Here is a 24084-nt window from a genome sequence, read left to right as displayed (position 1 = left end):
GATCAGAAACCACAAGAAAGAGTCAGCACTATTTGAATGCCCTTAAAGATCATTTTGCCTCTGACGAAGATTCTGCCAGGATCGAATGCTCAGGCCCCTTTTGACTCCATGCCCTTAAAGTTGTCAGCTGATGATATGAAGTACAAGCAAAAAATAATGGAAGAAGCAAGTCAAATCACTGTTTTCATGTCAATATACCTCTGCAAAGTAGGAAAACAAAAGACCTTAAAAATAAAAACTCTTCCAAATGACATTTCACTTGTGTACACAGCTACATCAGACATTTACACAAACACGATTTTAAAGCATCTCCAAAAAGCAAGACATTTACAAGCATTAACTCTTCCTATATGGAGAACATTTTCTGGCTAATCTGCATTTGTTCACAATTGTATCATACATGTACTTATATCAGCCTGTAATCCATTGCAATTTAATAGGAACTCAGCCAATTTTCTCATCACATGCAATCACTTTTAGCAAATTATATCATAGATGAAACTTAATGTTTTTGTGCAATTAAAAGAGGATGTCGAGCACTAATTTTGGATGCAACCATTGATAACATAATATTGGTGGCCAAACCTGGTATGAGAGGAGTTTGGAGGCCGGTAGTAGCCCCTCCCGGACCACTGCATGGAAGTGGGTGGAGACCAGCAGGTGTGGACACTTCGGCCCCTGGCCCAACCAGTGCCGGACAGCAGCCACCAGGAGGGACAGGCCATCCACGGTGTTGGTCCCCTTGCCGAACTCGTCAACGATGACCAAGGAGGATTCCGAAGCGTTCCTGACGGCTGTTGATAGCTGCGATGTGAGGATGTAACATCATCAGGAAAAGCTGATCAGACACGGTATTCTCTGATAAATGATTCCTGCACTGATCAATATTCAAGCTCGCCACAATTGACTCTCTACAGAAAGGTATCAATCTTTCCTTTGACACAAACCAAGTACAGTCAAACTTGTCTATATCAGCCACCCAAGAGAGATGAAAAAAGTGGCCATTACAGACATGTGACCCCCATTCTGTAACTATAATTCATTCAATTTCTGAATCAGAGTAAGTCTGTGAAGAGTACATCACATCAACAGCAATAGCAGGATGAGACATGAAACATGATTTACAATCTAATGGGTTGGTAAGAGAGGATAAGATTCCCATGCATAGAGTGGGACGGAAAGGAAAAGACTGTATGGCATATGGCAGTATGGCCTTATTGCTTTGTCATAATAATGAAAGGCTTCTCCGAGCTTAACATTCAAATCAGAAAGATATATGTAAATGATCGATCACAGGACTATCATTTACGTCTATGGACATATATTCATGACAGAAATATAAGTAACAATTAATTCACTGATGTTATAAATCTTACCTGATTGAGATCAATCATGAATGTTGATAGTCCCACTGATACAGATTCCTGTGTGTGCACTCGGGTGTAGATACCGTCCAGAAGGCCGATGCAGGCACTCTCAGCCGGCACGAAGCTGCCAATCAGGGCCATGAATGCAATAAGCCCAACCTGATAGAATTACAGAGGAGTTGAATAAAAAAAACTTCAAACATAAACTTCCCATCCACAATGGATGTAGGCTTCTGAAGATTTTTCATTACTAGACTTAACAAGACATGATCTACAATTATCATATTTTCTTCTGGAAGCAAATGAAACCTAATTATGGTTCACATTTAGTTTGATTCATATCACGTAGGCATACCTCATTTCCTTCATTTGGAATTATTAATTGAACTGGTCTGAACTTTCTTATCCACTCTGTTTCTCATTTATGAATACTTATTATTCGGGGCTTACAGCCAAACAAGTTTGATTTTATGTAGATCCCATCATACTTCTCCTTGTACAACCCGAACCGTAATTTTGATTTTGACCTGTCATCTTTGTAATTACTGCATACATTATGTGTGAATATTCCTTTGTTTAATATGACAAAGTAAACCAGAATTTGTGTTATTATTTTTTATGTAGCATGGTATAAGAAGTATGAAATAAACTGAAACTGAAGGTAACTGAAGGTAACAGCTACTGTGTCCAGGGGCGGATCCAGGATTTCCGTAAAAAGGGTGCGCCTTAACAAAATTTAAGGGGGAAGGGTGCACATGCCCTCCCCATTTTTTCTTTTTATTTCTTTTGGTTTAACAACAACAAAAAAAATTGAGGGGGGCAGCACCCGGTGTGCTCCCCCCTGGATCCGCTACAGGTATCAACACTGGGTAATTCTAACTGAGGATAGACTGTCAAAGATAGAGATGAATAGACAGAGAGACAGAGAGACAGACAGATTTGATCATAACGTCTCAGACAGACAGAAACAGACCAATGTCCAGCAAAGCACTAATACAGGCAACATGTAAATAATCATACAACTAATTCCATCCTGTAAACAACAGCAACAACACAAATACTAAGTAATATCTATTCAAACAAAGAGTGAAAAAAGACGAAAGCAGAAGCAGAGAGAAAAGGTGGAGACAGAGAGATACATTATACATGTATATGTAGAGAGAGAGAGAGAGAGAGAGGGAGATATGCGATGAAAGATAGAGACAGATAAAGTGAGAGATAGGGATAGATAGATATATAAAGAGCGGGAGAGGGAGAAATACAAAGAGACAGGCAGATAGAGAGAGAGAGGGAGAGATAGTAAGAGATAAGAGAGAGAAAGATAGTGAATGAGAGTGAATGAAAGGAGTTGAGACCCAAGAACTACTCTGACCTGCTTCAGATAGACACTCTTGCCGCTTGCATTAGGTCCTGTGATAATCTTAACCCTGGTGTGATCCCCACCAAACTGGGCATCGTTGGGTACGAAGGGTGTCACACACAGCTCTTGGAGGGGGTGTCGTCCGCCTCTGATGTCCAGCACACTGGAGGGGGTCAGCTCAGGCCGAACATAATTCCCCTCCTTGGCAGCAATAGCCAGGGCTATCAGGCTAATGACATCATAAGAGATGGACGTTACATCAGCATGACTGACCAATGACTTACATCTACTTTTGTATTATTTTGGATTAAGTATTGATTTTCCAGTAAACTGTGCACTTAGAAACATCCATATTAAGCGCCTAATAAATGTATTGCATTATTATTATCTAAACAAACATTATCAAAGGGTTTTGCGAGAAGGAAGTAGAAAGGGACCCTAGTTTAATCTAACTGATCAATCCCTGATCTGTAAAGTGTTGCACACTACTAGTACAGAGACTCCAACCCGAAGCACCTTCTGATCTGGAGATTCTCCCACCTGAAACCCCTTGCAAACGGGAGACTCCAAATTTATGTGCACGAAGCGCACATCACGAGCGCGAAGTCCCTTGCGGCCTGGGTCCAGGGCCCACATAAGGGCCCTGGAAGCTTTAGGGTTCCAGATGCTCTCTCGTGCTATCTCATGCTTATTTTTTGACATACGATGATACTAGGTAAGATATCATTTCAAGCGGGAGACACAGAGCCAGGGCGGGAGAAATTGCATCTCAAGCCGGAGAATGGGAGATTTTGCAAAAATTGGCTTTCAGCAGGAGATCTCCCGTCGAAAGCGGGAGAGTTGGAGTCTCTGCTAGTACTCAGTACTAGTATAGTCTTGTAACTCAGAATTTAGTGGAAAGATCACTTCGAGAAGTATCATTTGAAAGAAATAATAAAAAAAAAAAGGGATTTGGCATCTGTCTCAGTTACATCTCTGCCACAAAGGTTATTCATCTTTTAACCCTGTATGCGCCATGGCACTTTGTTAAATTAGCTCAACTTGCCAAGCTTTTTCTTCGGCATTCATTACCAGTAATCCATCCAAATTTGAAAAAAACTATAGATTTAGTAAATCCCACCCAGGTGTATATGTAATGATGTGCCTCAGTCCAACTATAAGGTCATGGAGACACATAAGAGATTAGAGCGACTAGGTATTCTCTATCCATTGGCAATTAGTTTTCAGAAATCTGTGCCGATCAGCAAAAGAATTGCGCAATAAGTGACAGGGAATCTTACCTCTTTACAACAAATGTACTGTAAAACGAGAAATGTTCGCATCCAAGATTCGCAAAATTAAAATGCATGTGATAGTTCTTGTCTACACTATATGCATTGAATGTAAGAGGCAACTTGCGAAAAATTTCATGCCGCGAAAAAAGGGCGTAGGCTCCAATTCGTGAAAATTTCATGCCGCGAAATTATTGTGTTTTACATTGTCTTCAAAAGTGTGAAAACAATTCATATGTATGATGGCTACTATGATTTACCAGTCCAACTCAGCGGCGTAGTCCATAACGGCAAAGAAGACCTGTGCACGGGGAAGAATGTCATTCTGGAGACGATGCATGATTTGAGTTTCGTGGTCGGTGATGTCGCAGTGGGTGTCGCCCAGCTTGGCATCAAGCACTGTATGAACAACAGATATGTAAAGTAAACAGGGAAACATAAAATATGACAATGATTATACTTCAACTGCTTTTACTCCTACTACTACTATAATTACTGCTACTACTACTACCACTATTACTACTACTACTACTATTATTATTATTATTACTACTACTACTACTACTCCTACTTTTTTCCTTTTTTTTCTTCTCCTTCTTCACCTTCCTCATCATCATCATCGTCATCATTATCAACATCATATTTACAGTAACAATAATATTTACATTGTACATTACTTTCCTAAATTTTTGTTCCGTATCTCTTTTTTAACTGATCTAGGATTTTGTTGTGTATACATTCACACAATTCCTTACATGTATCAATTCACATTTTGAGTCCACTGGTCTGTATAATTCAATGTAACTTGGATGATAAGAAATAAGAAGTAATATACAAATGTTTTGTAAGACAAACCTAAAAAATATATATATATAATTACACTAACCTCTTGTGCTTGCACTCTTGTAGTGGACCACATTGTTCGACATGAACTAAAAATGGAAGAAAAAAATGATATAGACACAATAGAAAAAAATTACAGTACAATGTGAATAACCCAACACATCTTATAGCAAACTAAATAAAAGAATCATCAATGTTTTAAAAGTTCTCCCATTTCACAGGATTTCATAGCTGGTTTATAGAAGACAGTAATGATTATTGACAGAGAAAAATGAAAAAAAAAATGGAAAATTAGTCTGAATTGGAGTTTAGAGCACAGGTCTTGGTCTTGGACTTTGCACAGTCAAGCACTGAAAAATCTCATTTTCTTTGCTGAGCCTGTAACAGTAGTTAAATCTGTTTTAAAATCTTGGCTGTACAAGCAAATATTTGTCACAACATAAACAAAGATGAGGATCTATACAACCACCATAAAAACAAACAAACAAACAATCTTACCATGAACTGCAGACCCGGAATATTGAAATCCTTTGCCTCTAGCATTCTTGGGGTGCAAGGTATTGCCAGTAGGTAGCCCAGCTGTGACATAGAGCAAAGTGATATATGAAAGATTAAATCTTGATCCCACATACAAGATTTGTTAGTGATTCTACTGAGTTACCCACATGGTGGCAAGCAGGACGTTAAAAACAAAGTAGGCTTTGTTCAAAAGTGACAGATGGTACCTGTTTTAATCAAAACCAACAATTTCATTTTCAGCAGACTTTGATAATGTAATATGGACTGACCTTGAGGGGAATACAACATTTATTGGCTGAACTAGAATTGTATTGCCCAAGTCGAAGACTAGGGCACTAGGCCTACAAATGTGTCTATTGAGGGCAATTAATGTTGTATCCTCTGAAAGTATAGCCAGTCCCTTTCATTATTATTAACAAAATCTGACATCTAGAGCAAACTTGAAATACTGACAATATTAATGTAATCACATCCTAAACTGCATTTCAGAAAGTGAAAACAAATAGACTGTAGGGGACTTCATATTACTGGATGCACAGTTAGCCAACTCTTTTGCTACAAGTATGCAATAGCACTTTTACAGTGTCTATCCAAATTTCCAACTTATTGCCAGCATTTTATTTATTTATTTATTTATTTATTTATTTATTCAAGATCACTCACAAAATCCTGTTGACTTTCATCGCTGGGCAATGAGCAATTTTTCACCCCACATATTTTGTCTGCTTGCCAAAGTGGGGCAATAACATATAAATATTACATTGTTCTAATGTCTGATGTAGTTAATGATGTTAGTGGCCCAAAGATAAATTATCATTTGATGTGATAACTTGTTGTATCATTTTTATGAGTACCACGTCTTAAAGGACAAGTTCACCTTCATAGACATGTGGGTTGAGTGAATGCAGCAATATTAGTAGAACACATCAGTGAGGGTTTGAGCAAAATCGGACAATCCGTTCAAAAGTTTTGAATTTTTGAAGTTTCTGCTCAGTCACGGCTGGATGGAAAGACTACTGTAGCTTGTGATGTCACATGAGTACAACGATTTAAAGAAAGAATAAAGAAAATTCAACATATTTTCATTTTTCTTGCACAACAAAAGAACACTCGACTTCTCTCTTTCAGAAGGCAGGGGGAATAATATTACCATTAACATACGTCAGTAGCAAGTCGGAGAAATGTGCACTTTATTCAAAAAGTAAAGTTTTGTGAAATTCTCTTTTTATTTTCCTTATGTAGTTGTACGCATGTGACATCATACACTGTAGTAGTCTTCTCTTCCAGCAGTGACTGCGCAAATACTTAAAATATTCGTAACTTTTGAACGGATTGTCCGATTTTCCTCAAACTTTCACTGATGTGTTCTCCAAATACTGCTCCATTCTCTCAATCCTTATGTATATGAAGGTGGACTTGTCCTTTAAGTTTCTCACGTTACATTGTATTTGTTTCAAACTGAGTTCAGTAAAAAGAAAAAAACTGAAGATGCAATGAATAACCCCCATACACCCTCCTCCTCTCCCCCCCCCCCCCCACATCCTCTCTCACCTGAGGTACATAGATGACTGAGCATTCTTCAATCTCCTCACTGAGTTTCTTCAGCTCCTCTCTGGCCACCTGAGTCATGAGATTGGGCAGTGTGCTGTAGGTCCTCTTTCCTGAAACACAATGGAAAACAAACGTGACACATGTCTATTTGGTTCCATGACATTTGCTCCTGTGACATTTGCTCCCATGGAATATCTGCACGCTGAGCCAAACATAATTTCTACCCACAAACATAATCCTTAACCCTAATCCTAATCCTAATCCTAATCCTCACATCAAACTATATTTATAGCCCTATCACAACCCTAACCCTAAGTCCTTTGCGAAAATAAGACTGGAGCAATTGCCGCTGGAGCAAATGTCGTGTCATCATCTATTGAAATGTCCCTTTAAATAGACCTACACCATGTATGGGTTTGCCTATTCATCAGGTTTCATATTTCACTCTTCTGTACGTAGCAAAGTGGCACTCTAAAGTGTAATGAAGGAATCATACACACAATAACACACAAAATGATAATGTCGAAATAACTCAATAAAGCCAAAATCTTTTCAAGCATGCACACTTCACCTATGTGGAGATTATTTTAGATATCTTGATGGTAAATACTTTATGTAAAAGTTCCAACACTAAATGGATAGTGAATATTCAACTATCCCTAATTGTACAACAGTGTAAAGTCACAATCTCCATTTTTGCTTGTAATATTAGATAAAGATTACATGACATAACACTTAAAAAAAAGACAATAAATCTTACTGCGGTCTAATTCTTCATCAACTTTGGGCTTCACCACAAACCGGTTCTGGCTGAATGACTCTTCAAAGTCAACCTGAAATAAAGATATGCATGCATACACATGAGAGTTAGTCCAGTTATACAGTCCAACACAGTTTATGGACGGATTATACATTTACATAGCAACACTGCAACATTGTTATTATTGTTCAAAATATTACATAGACAGCTTATTGGTACAACTGGCACAGAGACACTTTCTGTATTGTATCACCTTGCTCTAAAATATATTTATCATATCAAAATGTTTATCATTCAACTAAAGATCAAGTCATCTCATTATCTCATACAAATTATTTCTGAAGAAGACGTTAAAGTGTTCACTCACTGATCATCTTCACATATCTATCCATCCATCCATCCATCTATCTACATACAAATATTTATATTTCTACATTGTGTATACTGTATAGATATACATATACACTTACGTAAACATACAATATATATACACGCATACGTATATTTAAAGGGATGATATAGTTTTGGTTGAGGTCGGGGATTTAGATTTTAACTTTTTGCAAGATAATTAGAAATCAGTTATGAGGTAGCAAACAGCACACAGTGCTAATAGGTATTCAAAGTTTTTTTGATGAAAATAGGTTTTGAAATGGCTGAGCTATATATAAAAAAAACAACAAAGTAAAACAAAATGGTCGTGACCTTTTATTAGGACCATTTTGTGTCTGTATACCTCAGCCATCTCAGCCAACTAATTTTCATCAATTAAACTCTGAATTCCTCTTAGAATTGTATGCTCTTTCATATTTCATAGGAGGTTTCTCATCAACTCACAGAGAAGTTGGAAACCTGATGCACCATCTCAACCAAAACTATACCACCCTTTATAATACAAGAGTTTAAAAAAAAAATCAGCACAGATGAAAAAAGAGGACTAAAAAAGAAGAATTGTCTGTATACCAACTGACTGATAGCCAGTGCCACATGATGGAGGTCTTCAGTAAATGCCTCTGTGATCTGCACATGGGGATAAATAGGACAACATGCAAATCTCAACTTCTATTATGCCCTGTGTTTTGCAATGGTCTTATCTTATATATACTTTTCTTTTCTTCTATTGCATATTTTGTAGGTGCACTCCTCGCAATACACGTTTAATGTATTTCTTGTTCATGGTGGGACATCTGTAATTTGCTCAATTTGCTACTGAAGAGGGACGATGCTTATTATCTTCCCAACTTGTGATTATTTCATCACATATGAAATTTAATAGAAGACTGTTGTACAAGTCCTGATTTCATTTCAGTTCAATTCACATTTTTGCATTATAAAAAAAAACCCAAACACTTGCACAATGTTATGCTCACAAAATATTTGCCATATACTGTATATTTCAAACTCATGTCTGTTCTGCAAATCACAAATGCTACTGCATGTATGCATACACATTATTATTCACAGCGGTTTATCGCCACACGTTCTAATATCAGATGGTCTACTTCCCAGCTCGTCTAACACCAGTGCGGCTAAACTCACTTGGTCTACAATCAATTCCGTCTAATGCTCCTTTTTGGTCTAATCCTCACTTGGTCTAATGCCCAGTTTGGGTAATTATCATTTCACCTAATGACCAGATAGTCCATTGCAATTTCATCTTCTTGAATTTTTCCCATTTCATCTAATGTAATGTGGGTATTAGACAAAATGGGCATAGTTCATTTGGAAGTAGACCAACTGGTCATTAGGCTAAGTGGCAATTGGACTAAATGGTCATTAGACGAACTGGTTGTAGGCGAAACAGGATTAGACCATGTGGGTTGAGACTAAACGGGTATTACATGGAGTGGGAGTAGACCAAGTGATAGATCACCTTCACAGCATTGTCTGTTTCTGTACATCAGGAATTTTAGAGGGATGCAGTCCTCACGAAATTTAAAAAAATATGTTGTTGTTGGTACCTCAAATGAACTACTTTCATCAAAAACAAACTTTCAAATCACCAAATAAGCTCGTACATTTCGGTTAAAAAAGTGTGACTCTGCAAATGAGCAAGTCTTGGCGGAGAGTCATACGTCATCAATGCACAACTCTTTCCAGCGGTGTTCTGCTCGTCATGCGTACGCTCCCTAGTTATTTATAAATACATGTTTACTATTTATTTTTATATTAATTGTATATATAAATAAGCTTGAAATATTTTGTTTGAAATAATAAAACCACATATTGTCATATTTTATGAAAAAATCAGATATGATCATTTTGAACACTTAAATTGGTTTTCTGAGGCACGGCTGTCAACTTGAGAGTAGGGCATCAATGACGTTGCACCTTTTGGCAAGCTCTTACACGATCGCTTGCAGGAATTATTTTTTAAAAATCACGTACGGAGACAATTTTTGATGTCCACGCGTATAAATTGGTGAAAGGTTATATTCTTTACTCTTCTTAATTATCAGTACAGTGAAAATCTCAGGACTGCTTCCCTTTAATGTATGACATATCAAGAGAAGATATGAAACAATTCCTCAGATGAAGATGCCACAAACAGCAAATGGAAGAAAACAGTGACTGCTGCTACATTGTTTGTGCTTAAATCACAACTAAGAACTAGTAAGGCAAATGCTAAACTTAGGGATGACTTGAAATAGCAAAGTCATTATGCCCTACTGTCAGAATATGGTAATCACCTGCCATTCATTTTCACTCAATTACAAGGTAATGATCAGTTATACAAAACATGCAAGAATACATTGCCAGAGCTTACAAGATGTAATAACATCATTCAATATTACTTTCTGTAACTCATTACCAGAATTCCACTTCTGTTTTACATCATGCAACCAAGTCTTACTTTGAATAATGTACACTGAGTAATCAGTGTACATTATTCAAAGGTGTGTTTAAAGACAGTTCAAAAATTAGTCTGCATAGACAACACAAACTACAGTTTTGAACGATGTGCATCCTATAATTTATAAAAATCTGATACATCTTGTATCTTCACAGAAAACATGCAGCAGTTAAACATAGAAATAAAGATATGTAAGAAATTCTGAAGTTTACGTTATCATTATCATATTTTCAAATGATAAGCACTTGCAGATATGCTCAGAGTGAAAATAATCATTCAGGCAGAAAATGATAAAATGGCAATGGAAATGTAAGATGGTCTGCAATCAAGCAATTTACCTTTCTGAAGATTGGAACATGTCCTCTCTGTGCTCTGCACACGTCAGCTATCACGATGGCATTGTATGCAGTCTGTAAAACACACATGAAAATAGGTAGAATGTGCCTTAGGAATAGAATCTGCAGTAAAGCCTGATTTAGTGACCACCTGGTTACAAAGACCACCTAGCCTATGCAGATCTATTCTTTCTGTCTCCTATGGGTGGTCTTGGTATTTGTACACAGGTTTCACTGTACTTGGAAATGAATCTCACTCTGTCAGAGAAACAAATCAAAAAAGTCATAACAATTGGGTAACCTTGATGTTTTATATTTGTTATTGGGTATATTCAAGTGCAGATAATCTAAATTACATTAAAGCTTGAAACAAGTACAGACTGCTTCCAACACAGCCATGTAGGCCTATGATCTCTTACAACAGTGTTTCCTTTTCTCATAAAAATCTCACATTTCCTTCTTGCTTATCACACAGTCTCTTGCTTAAGAAAAAAAACCTGACATGAATGCATGCTACACGGAAAAACAAATTAAAGATGACAGTATCGGTAATTTAAAAGCAGTGTATTATTTCTATTTATATACCTCATTTCTAGAATCCTCTCATCTGATTGGTTAAAAGGGGAGTCATGAAAATAGCTGTGCCCTATTTTTTAGTTACTGTGACCGGGGCCCGGGCACAGTTAGTAAATAGATTTTAGAGACAGTCGCGACCCCGTACACATAGATCGCTCATATGTACGCACCAATGATACGACCGACGCGCATTCGATCAGCGTGCTGTAAAAGAGACTAGCGGACTGGTTTGGAGACAGTCGCAACTTGCAACCCCATACATACACTGTGTACATATAGATGATCACTCATGTACGCACCAATGAATGATACGACCGCCGCGCTGTCGATCAGCATAGATTACGAGTGCTGTAAAAGAGACTAGAATCTATATATTTTCGGTATCTATATTTCGGAATCTATATGTTCGGTATATAAAACAAATAATGACTGCTTGATATGCGGGGCACAGTTAAAATTATGTAGGCCCTCGGTGATGTGAAAACCATAACCATGCCCTCAGCTTCGCTTCGGGCATGGTTACGGTTTTCACATCACCTTGGGCCCATAATTTTAACTGTGCCCCTCATAGCAGTCATTATTTGTATACTAATCTGGAGGGAGAGTGGTGTTCTGTCAACATCAACAACAACAAATGGAAGTGTAAACAAGACATGTTTAAAAGGTGAAGTTTTATTGAACAGTATTCGGATGGTGCATTGAAAAAGACGTATTTGCAGATTTTGTATCGATGTTACAAACCTGTATTGATTCAAAAGACAGAGAGAGAGAGAAGAAGAGGAAGAAGGAGGAGAGGAGGGGGGGGGGGGGGGAGGGGGGGAGAAGAATATTCAAGAGGAGGTGGTATAGTTACCTTGTAGAGGGATTGCCAGTCAGTGATAGACACCTGGGCTTGCTGCATCTGTTTGAAGATTCTCTGTCAGATGGCAGACAGAAAAAAAACAACAACAGTATTTGATAAATTCATCTCATAAATAATGCAAACCAAGGTTAACAACTACAATAAGTTGCTTTATAAAATGGGTTCAAGAATGTAGCCAATTGGAAGCGCTGAAATGAGTCACGTGTGTGTGCATGATTTTTTACGATCCTGCACGGCCTTGCAAAAAAGCGTTAAGTCACTGACGTCACAATGTTTACACCAGCAGTGCGCACTCAATCAGTTGTTACAAGTGCGTCACGTGCTACTATACGCGCTGTCAATCCTGTAAACAACTTCTCGTTTGGGCTGCCAGCCGGCCTTTCTTGTGCATAACATGTGGCGTACGTATACGCTTATACGTACAGTACTTACATGTGCGGGATTTCCGAGTGCGACGTGCGTAAATGTTTGGGACGAACATCTTCGGACATCTTGACATTTGAGCATGTAGCTGACCGGTATTGACCCACAAAGGTACATGTACGTGAAAAATGCTGTTAGTTTTCAACCCATTTTATAAATCAAATAATACACAGGTTTGAGTTTGCGACGTTAGTGGAGATGCAGCTCACCCTCGGGTATTTACAATGTCTCGAGTGTGCTTCATCTCCACCAACGCACTCTCACCTGTGTATTATTTGTATATCAATAGTCCATGTTTAGTAGCTTTTTTCTGTCACTACAGACACCTCTCCTTGTAGAGAACTATGAGATTGTGAAATGTTGTCATGCACACAAAGAGAATAAACTGATTTTGCCTCTGGACATCAACATCAACACAAAAATCATTTCATATTCACAAGTTTGTCCCTTTTTTTTACAGAATGATTGATTTTCAACAGTTTTTTAAAAAATATTTTCTGGTTTTAATGTCCTGCAATGGATATGAGGAAGTTGGGTGGAGGATCTTCACACACCACAGCCTGGCATAACCTACTCACTGTATTGAATTGGCTCATGGATATTAGTGATAATGATTGCAAGGAACACTAGCTCAAGCAAGATTGATAGCCATCAGGGAATAGTCATGTCATAATGACGGCAAAGATGACTGCATTGATAAAGATAATAGAGAAGAAGAAGATGGTGATAATGATGATAATGATGATAATGATGATAATGATGATAATGATGATAATACCAACAAAATACTGGTACCCAATAATGATGAAATGACTGCGGAATTACTGACATGGCGATCTTGATGATGCTGAAGATACATGTAGTATCGATGATGAAGATGATGCTGACAATGATGGAAATCATAACATTGACAGCAATGACAGATAAAGCCATAAAAAAGCCTTACAGTGTCATTGACAAAGCATGTTGCTCCCATTATGTCAATCTCTCACAGTTCTTCCTTTCCTAGTATATAATTCAAATAATTAAGATGTGCACACTTACCGGAATGTTCTTGATATTCCTGAGGCAGTCTTGAAGCGAGGCCGTCACCTCAGCATTCCGTGGATTCAAGAAGAACGCAACGGCCTCCTGCCTCTCTCTTAGGAGGCTGATATTGCGAGAGGGACGTAAGAACCACAGCCTGAGAATTCAAAAAATAAAAAAATAAAATAAGTTGGAGGACTATAATACCATCAGCAAGACACTTTGGTGCCTATATGACGGTGAATCATACTAATCAAGCTCAACTCATGAATTGTTTGGTTACTTGTGTGTTTGTTTGTTTGCTTGTTTGTTTGTTGGTGGGCCTTGCTTTAAAACTGGCATTGATATAACTTGTCACTTTCTTCTATGATACAGCTAAGGCAATACAATAGGAGCCTACTGATTGACTGCAGTTTGTAGTAACCAAGACAACTTTATGAGGCTACAGTTAAAAGTGGTCTAGCGCCCTCTATAACCAATAGTTTGATCTTAGTTCTCAAGTATGTTCCAATTCATGCCAGCATCCTGAAAATGAGCCTCCAATCCCCCCCCCCAAAAAAAAAAAAAAAAAAAATACCAATCCTCTCTCATCCAATCTTTGCATGATTAAAAAATGGAATTTGTTTTATTTGTTTGTTTACTGGTTATTTGTTTGTCTGTGTTCTCCAGTGTGTGTTTGTTTTTGTTTTACACTGTGCATGCTTGTATGACCCCATTGATGACAAAGGATTGTTGTATCCATTCCATAAAATCAATTGATACATCTGGGCCCTGTTTCATAAAAGATGTTAGGATGTCAACTCTTGCTGGAATGACAACTTCCAATAGCAACAGCCAATCAGGAAGCTGGACTCTTGTCATTACCATGACAATTGCCATTCCAGCAAGAGTTGTTATCATATCAACTTTTTATGAAATGGGGCCCTGGTTTGGAATCAAAGGATCACTTTACCCACCATGCGGAATGGTTTCAGATGATTACAAAAGTGAAGAATGAATACGTTAAACATTAAAATCTCAACATCTCACTCGAAAAAACAAAACAAACAAAAAAAGTACATAGAAATGAATTGCAGGATTCCGCTGTTAACAACATTAAAATGTAAATGTGAAGTGAATGTTGAGGTATCGGTGAGAATGCAAAAAAAAGAAACCATAACAAGAAAACAGTAAACTTAACCCACTGAAGACAATCTGACTTTGTTATAACACATGTTTCCCATTGGCACCTGCCCGAGTATAATCGACACCCGTCTTCTATGAGTTAAGTCAGGTCTGAATTCTATATCACACCCTTTTCTTTCTAATCTCAAGATCTCTCTATTGCAGATTATCTTCTGATCTTAATAAAGCCATGAAAGTTGCTTACCTCACTTGATATAATTTTAGTCAAAAAGAGGGCAAAAATAGGGTCTGAGTTAAAAATAACTTCAAACTAAACAATGTTGCAACTAACATCTAGAAAATCTCTTATTGTTGTGGAAATCAGATAAGGAGACTGACAGCAGTTGTGCTTAGATCAATGTTACCAAGCTACCTAAAGCTCACGTAAAAGCTCACGTAAAACTCTGCCACAGAACAGTTTTAGAACACGACTCACCCATTTGGGATATCTTACAACTCACTTAACCCACTCATTCCTGGTAACAGGTGAGCAAGGCATCAACCTTATGGGGAATCAAACAGCTTGTAATCAAAGAGTTAAAGGCACAAGTCCATCCCTCTACCATTTCTCTCAGTTCCCATGAAATGATTTGATGTATAAATGCATTCAATAGAAAAGCCAAATTGCTCTGAATACTGATTTGTTCAAATTTTACTGTGGAGGCATTATGGCATAGTGGAAAAGACTCTTGCCTTTCCATTGGAGGTCCTGAGTTCAAATCCCAGCAAATCCCTACGTCCTTTGAACAAGGTGTTTTTACCTACTATTGCTCCCTCTTGACCAAAGTGAATAAATGGATACCTGGCAGTGCTAGAGTACATGATAATGGCAGGGCCCTCTGGTAGAGCAGTGGTAACATTGAAGAAGCTATCTTGGATATAGAAGACCATATCATTACTGTGGTACATTCGTTTGTATTACCAGGGAGGTTCCCACCTCCCTGGTATTACTCAGGCAGTTGCTGCTTACTCCATATACGATTATGATGCTACTAATTTTGCAACTCGACTGTAAGTAGCCAAATCAAAAACTCGTAAAACTCGTAAAACAAAACAAAACAAAACAAAACAAAACAAAACTTGCCTACCACATGGAAAATGTAAACATCTTTGGTTTCATGACAATTCCATATGTGACCGCCCTGCTCAAAACCCACAAAAAGTTGCTGATTAGGAATCTCTATAATGGACCAGAATAGTCATTTGGGTTGACGGACTCAAATTTGTAAAGCTTGTCTTAACCTGGAAAACTAATCTTTTCTCTACATACTGCCAAAATTTTGCGGCTTAAAACATAAGTTGACTCACGATATTAGAAGTTTCTCTGGACCATAGTTTGTTTGTTTGTTTTTTTAACAGGTGCTGCTTTCATTGTGTAATAGAACAACTAAGTCATGTTTTACACCTTCTATCACTTATTTCGATCACTTTTTGAAAGGGTTAGGATGGTCCAGTTCTAACAAGTTACATAACATTTTGAAGCTTAAGAGTTTACTCTTTGATACCATGTAGACAAGTGGAAATTCATTTGGGCTTACTTCTTGTGGGTTTTGAGCAATCATGTATATATTTGCATCATCCTCTCAAAGTCTCCTCTTTCTCATGAGAAAGAGGACTGAATTCTCACCCGAAAAGAAATCTCAGTGAGAAAGTTTGATGGCCAAAGAGGTTGCCTTTTCATGGAAGGAGCAATGTAGGCCTGTGGCAAACTGGATGGCTTTTTGCCATCATGGAAAAAGCAAGTTCAGTACATGTGTAATCAAGGTGGCTATAACCAACCTCATTGGCAAATATCCAAAACATAATTATTAGAAGGCAAAACAAAAAGCACATTAAATGCAAACTGCACTCAAACAGCAACAAGAAACAGTTGGTTAAAGGTGAACAGAAAACCAGGCAAATATCTTGGCACAAAGATTACTTCATATCAAAGAGATGAACACAAATCTAAATAAACATTTCCTTCTTTCAGATTACAACCAGATACTTCATGATTTTCGTTTTGTTTAATAAGGCTGAGGTTAACAATATCCTTTAGCATACATGGGCTGAAAGTGTCATGAAAAACCAAAATCATCTGTTACAAGGAACATCTAATGGATGGACTTATTTCAGGAATTTACTTAGTTGGAAAGAAGTCGGTGATTGCTTTAAAATCCTGTTGTCTTTTTTTTTTCTTAGGACACGAAACCCTCCTTTAGGTTCTTGTTGAATCAAGCACTTGCTTGTTTGTTTTTCTTATAGAAGAAAAGCTTTTAAGGGTTGCAATGTGGTCTATTGTAAGTGTTAAGTTTACCTATAGTAATGAGCCCAGAACCATCCTAAAGTTTAAATGGCACTGGATTCGCCAACACTCTACTTCCATTGTAGTACATAGTTTTGTCAGAAACTACTGGCTGTCAGAGTCAACTTACGAGAACACATCATCTTTTGCTATGGAGTATGCTGAATAACTGTTCCATTATGCTAGTCTTAGATAGCCCATGATAGCCAAAGAGCATCCATCTTTTGCTCCTTTTTGTATTCATCAACAGTGGCGGATCCAGAGGGGGGCGCAACCGGCGCACGCCAACCCCTCCCCCCCCCCCCCCACCTCCCTTTACAGAATTCCTGGATCCACCCCTGATCAACAAGCCATGTAAGAAAGCAGATGCTGCCATGGCTGTATTGAAGCCTACAAACACACAGTGCTTCCTGTTACTGGAATCCCTCACCAAATTCATGAGCTAGCTACTTAACATACCAGTTTCCTACTATCTGGTAACTTTGTGTGAATGCTGTGCTATTTTTGGCGTAATTTCTTCATCAGACAGCAATATGCACAGAATCTATTGGGCTCTCAAAAAATGGAGCACCAATACTGGCTGCTTCCAGTATCATTGGCCGTGGTAGAGATTTAATCAGTCAAGTCAAATTTACCCCATTTCACAGATATTCAGGCATAGATGAGCCAGCTGGGGAATTTCAGCCATCTCCTTGGTTGCGGCTTTAAAGAAAAACACACAAAGCAAAGAATAATAATACCAAGGTCAGGTCAGCAACAGCCGCGACGAGAAAGGTGAAGGGGCTGGCGACGAAAAAATTATGGCTGCATGCGCGAGGTGGCGCCAGACAACTGGAGCACTTTCGCGTGCCTCGCGTCCAGTTTACCAGGAGGGGGGAAGTAGACTAATGAATGAGCGCTGAGTCAGCAGGGGACATGCGTCTTTTCATGAGAACTGACAAACGTTGACGAAACTTTTAACCTTTTTTCTCCTCTCGTTTTCCTCTCTTGCTCTTTTTTTCTTTTATTTTCATTCACCTGTTTGGAACTGTCAACAGCTTGCGTACCTCTTTCCCTAAAATTCGCTGCCCCCCTCCCCCCACCAATTCCACAAGCTAAGCCCAACTGTTTACTAATTTCCTTTGGGGACATACACTGTGAGCCAGCATGAATAAGTTCCAAGTTTTGCTAAGAAACGCTGACAGGGGTGTCACGGCTTTACTCTGGAACCTTCTGTTTGTTGTAACGACGAGGGATTTGCTTGACTGAAAAAAAAAGAAGAGACGGTATGATATGGGCTACTCATTATGTGTCAGTGTGCAAACGATACTCATCATTCCTTCTGCGTCAGCCTGCTACACACAGGTACTCATCACACTATATTCGCATTTCAAGCTGTTAGTGAAATTATTTTGACCATGTACAACTTCATTTAGTTCTTTTTGACTGAAAAACACTTTTCAACAACTCTTTCAACCCACTTGCACCTATGAAAAGAGGCACACTGTCATCTAATTGTTATATCCTATAAGATGAATTGACTGAGAAAACCTTTCATGTCATTTGAGCCATCTGATCATGTCTGGCTTTCAATTTTTTAGGATATCAATTTGGAAATTCAATAAATGAAATAAAATTCAATTCAATTGAAAAGTGGAATTTGAAATGTCATGCAAAAAGAAGCAAACAAATATTCAACTTTGAAAAAAAAAACACACAAGAGAACACTTTTAAGAAACCAAACATTAATATGTTAACAGAATGATTAAATATAAACATGGACAATTTGGATGATTGATGAAAATCAGCAAATCTTAACATCTCTCCTGAAAACTCATGTATTTCAGGATAGGAACATTAAATTATACACAAATGTCATACAGTAAGATTAACTATGCCAAGTACAAGTGTAACTGATATTTTAAAACAAACACGTATTTCATGTTGTCCAAGTCAAAATTCAAGGTAAAAACATGGGCTCCAAAGTGGAAAGTTTGGGCCAATCATTTCAACTGGGTGGCTTTTTACCTCATTAATTTACTACCGATGGCAGATCTTGTTCGGTTCAACACCCCTATGGAGAAAAGTAGAGACCAAGCAATGACTCAATCTACACACTTTAAACCTTTCTCAATGGTGATTCTCAGAAGCAGGAACCAGAAGATGTGATTAACTATTTTAAGGAATCATTAGTCAATCGGTCAGAGTTTATATACAAAGTGAAACCGCTGTGTGCTGCGTGACATTTCCGCTTCTGTTATTCTACACTGGGAAAACAAGGACTGACGTGTGATGTAAAAATTCCAAAAAGGTGCACTATACCTACATAAGAAAAAAAAAACCCAACTGATATGAATTCAATAAATACAATGCTTTAATTCTATACAAATGTTCTATCCCTATAGCTGCGGAAGAACACCTGCTATTGAAGGTGCTTTGATGATGGTTATTGGTGGTGTTGAGACCAACGTCTGTGGGACCAACTCACCAAAGAGACTGAGGCCTTCCTTGGCACCGCTGCCCCCAGACTTGTAGGCCGATGGATGGCTCTCCTTCTGGAAGATCTGCAGACTGCTGTAGGTGTCCATATCCACATTGAGCAGGTCACTCCTACAGGGAGGGATGTTTCATATAGTCATACAGTGTTGCAATTAAAACTTTATTGCATGAAGGACAGACCCGTATATTGCTGTAAACCATAACAGGATTCTGTATTTAGCAAGAAAAATAGGAAACACAGGCATTCAAGAACTTTTGTTAAAAGTACATGTAGACATATAGCTCCCACATTATATAAAATCTCTGTCTCTCTCTTTCTTTCTTATTTTTTTCCTCTTTCTATCTAAAAATGAAAACAAAAGAAGATCAAACATGTATACTGCTTTCACACATAGATATGGACACATGAACCAAAGTGAAAGATACAGATACACACGAACAGACATATATACTCACACATAAACATATATAGGAACTTTAATCTATGAGGACAGAGAGATAAAAATAGATGCACAGTGGGTGATAAATTTCTTTGACAAAGCAAGATCTAACGAATATTTCTCTTCTCAGAAATGAAATTAGCTGTATTACTGAATGATGAACTTCTTTACTTTCTAAAAGTTTCTGTGTACAAACTTTTTTTTCTAAATTACACTAAACAAGCTTTTGATTACTATCATTCTTGGAAAACGAATGCCATATATGACCTCCAAAAACATTCACATTCTCCCTGTTTTAACAAGCGATGGCGGTATTCATTTAAACATTTTGGATGTTTGATCTGTCGAGTTCAAGAGACATTGATATGTTGTAGCTTCTGATTGGATGAGAAGAACTCTGGTGTCTACAACCGCAGAAGTCACAACAACAACAACAAAACCAGATGAGACAAAGTAGATGAAGGACCCACGAGTGAAATTCTAACGACTACAGTGTGACCAATTTGTCAAGACAGTTAAAATCAGGGACCTGGAAGTAGGAAGGGGTGGGATCGAGAGAGAAAGGGGGAAAAATTAGAAAGAGGCAGAAAATAAAGGAGACAGACGGAGACAGACAGACAGACAGACGGATGGATCGTCAGAAAGAAGAGGAAGATTCTGATTCAGCATCTGGCGTAGATGGAGGATGAGAACCGGGAGTAGAGGGAAGCGGGAAAGGTTACGGAGTTTGAGCGAGGGGGGACGAAACTTTCCTCCCGGCATGAGTCGTCTCCCACCGGGGGATTCTCCCTCATATCGCCACGGCGATGCTGAGTGACACGCACGGATATGATCCATCACGACTCCCCCTCGCAAACTTGTCATAAACATTATCTCCTCACATGAGGAAAAAAAGAAAGAAAAAGAAGTCCTTCCCCTCTTTAAAAAAAAAGAAAAATAGCACAAATTTCTGAATGAAATTACCGCCCATAATCTCCCCTCACACGCCACACTGTTTCCTCCTAGCGTCTGTACAAATGCTTGCTAAACTTTACAAGGGAGAGAAGAGACCTATGTATTTTTGTCGATCCAAGAGAGCGGGTTCTGACCCCCGATTCCCTCATCTCTCTTTCTGCCTTTGAATCATACAACCAGCGGCTGCAAGTTTAACTCGGTCATTGCTGTTGGCAATCCATTCATGTGAGACATCACTGGCACATCATGAGCATGGGATATGTCATAACACTGCAGTTACCCACATTAAGATGAATGGCATGTATACATGAAAACCTGATATGCCATCAGCGCGGTATTGATCTCTGGAAATGAAAATATCTTCATTAACCATGACTCCTTTTTTCTTACCTTCCTCCTTATTTGAATGCTCACAGAGAGTTTCTGGTATATGAGGTCTATTACAAAAGGTATAGAGCAGGGCCAACCCAGGACTGTAAGCAGTATTAATCAATCATTTCATTTGCATTTTTTTTTCAGAGAGAATCATGCATTAACTATGTATGATTTTCATGGAAAAATGCAGAAATGATATCAAAATGAAACTGAAACTGAAAAATGCACTTAAATGACTCCTTCCAGCTTAAACATATATTTCCAAAATCACCTCAGAACTGCATTAGTGGCCATCAGCACATTAAGACCACCTGCCCTTGGGATCATGAGAATTGTTTCCCTTCAGATCTCTTTTATACATTCAAGAACATGTCTATAAAGACCACCTTCCCACAAAGACCACCTCCTCTGTCTGTCCTTGGGTGGCCTTTGTACACAGGTTTCACTGTATTTTGATTTCCGACTGAATCTTATCAAAGTCGTCTGTTATTCCGAAAGAATGAGCTGCGAGGAGCAGTTAGTGTTTTTCTGACTTTCAACGGACAAGACAAACGTGTGCAAATTTTTAGATTTGGATTCAGTGCCGCAGATAGACTCCGCCCCTAGCAACGAGGGAGTGATCTAATGGTCAGCGCGTGCCATCCTGGTTACTGATTGGTCGTGCGTAGACTGTTGGCGCTAAGCTTGAATGAATATCGCGGAGGTGGCTATGAGCAGACCTTCTATTGTCATGAGGTGAAATCTGTCTTACCTCTCCCTGATCACGATTGCGTCGGAAAGAAAACTTTGAAGGCGATTTTCTCGAAACGCTGATTTCTTAAAACCACTTGACATGGTCTCAAATCATTGATATCTCTACAACCAAGTACTTTTATGAGTCATGTTATATACGAAATAAAAGAGGAATAGTAAGGGAATAATGTCACATCATTTTCAGAAAATTGACCCCCCCCCCCCCCGACTTTTGGATCCTTTTGTCGCAGCGGGTCACATATATTTTGTTGCTAAGGTGGTGGCCCAACTTCTATTTCTGGTGGCCCCAAGTCCACTGGGCCACCACTAATGTTGAGCTACGTAGACTTATATATGTGACCGTGCACCTCAAAACGAACATAAAGTCGCACACACTGATTTTGCGTGAGGACTGAAAATAAGTGAAATGGGTCAACCCAGCCGAACTTGACTTTTTCATATTTTCTGAAACAGCGGGTCTTCTTTTCGTACATTATGCTAAAATTTGGTATCATAAAACGGGCAGGAATGTGTGTGTTCTTTTAGCAGTTTACCTCGAACATTTTTGGTAGAATAGTGTGATTAGGTGTGTCTTTAGAATCCCTTTTTCATTTCTGAAAAACCTTGTCCACACTCTTCACTTTCAACTCTAATCACTTTTGAAAGGATAGTGCTACTGCTTTGAAAGTTGGCACTAATTATGGACAGAATGTGTTAATGAGGCATGCCTAATTTCAGTTTAATTCGATAATCCCTTCATTGTTGTTACTCTGGTGGTTTACTTCCTTTTTTTTGTCCCATTCATCGCACAGCCAGCACGGCTTGGTAAAGAATAAGCGCTTGAATAGACACTGTACTTCAGAGCCTCTTTTCTCAGTTCACACTTTTCCTGAGTTTGTGCGTGCTTTCCAATATTCAGATAGGTTAGGAGAGTCCATTTGATTTGAGTTATACATCATTTTAAAGCTTAACGTCTGCTCTTTCAGAATATGGTCTCAACTAAAAAATCATGTCTGGCGACTTTTTGTTTGTTTTGAGGTGCAGGGTCACATATATATTACACCTTACATATGTCAGTGGGCACTGAAAGGTTATCAGCACTGCCCTCGTGCGCCAACTCGTTTGGCATTCACTCAGCTATCTTCTTATTTGTTGTTTGTGGAATCACCTCACAGCGAGCAAAGTGCGATGTTTTTGATGTGACATGCATCGCACAAACATCCAAACATGTGTGTCTTAATTATATGATGCATCATTAATAAAAGCGTTTGCTTTCTCCCTGAACTTTATCTCAAAACAACTGTTGTATCCTCAATGACAAACCAATCAGTTTTCTTGGCACCAGTTACAACTGCAAGCCATAAATAGCCACGGGGTTCATAGCTGAAATGTCAAAGCAACAACAACAAATCAAAGAAAATTTGCGCGCTGTTGTGCATTATCAAAGATGGTAGCTCCTATCATAATGTGCTGGAAAAAACAAGAACGCAGACTGTCATAGTGAACAACCTAGTCCAGGGTAAAAACAACATGAAGCAAAGCTGATTAAAAAAAAACAACAACAGGGAACATAACTTCATCATAACAATGATCCAAAAATAAATGCATGTCACAAAAAAAAGGAAAAAAAAAACCACTTGACTTATCTCACCTCATCTAATCAAGGTAACTGAAATATACAAGTAGATTATAAATAGAGCACTTGTGTCGTAGTGCCTAATATTCTATCCCTCAAAGCATGTCTCCAAAGATACCAAAAGTGAGACAAACTCAATGCATGTATTGGAATACATTTTCACCACATTCTAATGCAGTCAAACCTGACTTCAGTGACCACCTGTATGTGAAGACCATCTGCCCATTAAGACCACAAACTTTGTTTCCATTGAGATAACTTAACAAGCTCATGAACC

General features: G+C 38.4%; 1 protein-coding gene across 1 annotated transcript in view; it reads right to left on the bottom strand.

Moving 5' to 3' along the window:
- Positions 1 to 24084, bottom strand: part of LOC139741768 (mutS protein homolog 5-like) — a 120787-nt gene that overhangs the window by 7752 nt on the left and 88951 nt on the right. The window contains exons 6-19 of the mRNA XM_071652353.1: positions 19660 to 19781; positions 19200 to 19245; positions 13763 to 13901; positions 12287 to 12349; positions 10861 to 10932; positions 8632 to 8688; positions 7672 to 7744; positions 6912 to 7021; positions 5340 to 5420; positions 4885 to 4930; positions 4259 to 4397; positions 2740 to 2956; positions 1377 to 1526; positions 586 to 804 (exon numbers count right to left, since the gene is read on the bottom strand). Of these exons, the coding sequence (XP_071508454.1) occupies positions 586 to 804; positions 1377 to 1526; positions 2740 to 2956; positions 4259 to 4397; positions 4885 to 4930; positions 5340 to 5420; positions 6912 to 7021; positions 7672 to 7744; positions 8632 to 8688; positions 10861 to 10932; positions 12287 to 12349; positions 13763 to 13901; positions 19200 to 19245; positions 19660 to 19781 (1534 nt within the window). The remainder of the gene's footprint in view (positions 1 to 585; positions 805 to 1376; positions 1527 to 2739; positions 2957 to 4258; positions 4398 to 4884; positions 4931 to 5339; positions 5421 to 6911; positions 7022 to 7671; positions 7745 to 8631; positions 8689 to 10860; positions 10933 to 12286; positions 12350 to 13762; positions 13902 to 19199; positions 19246 to 19659; positions 19782 to 24084) is intronic.

This window comes from Diadema antillarum, unplaced genomic scaffold (assembly GCF_040938485.1).
Source record: "Diadema antillarum isolate AM-2024a unplaced genomic scaffold, OU_Dant_1.0 scf00000031, whole genome shotgun sequence".
Classification (NCBI taxonomy): domain Eukaryota; kingdom Metazoa; phylum Echinodermata; class Echinoidea; order Diadematoida; family Diadematidae; genus Diadema; species Diadema antillarum.
This window is presented reverse-complemented; position numbering and strand designations above follow the sequence as displayed.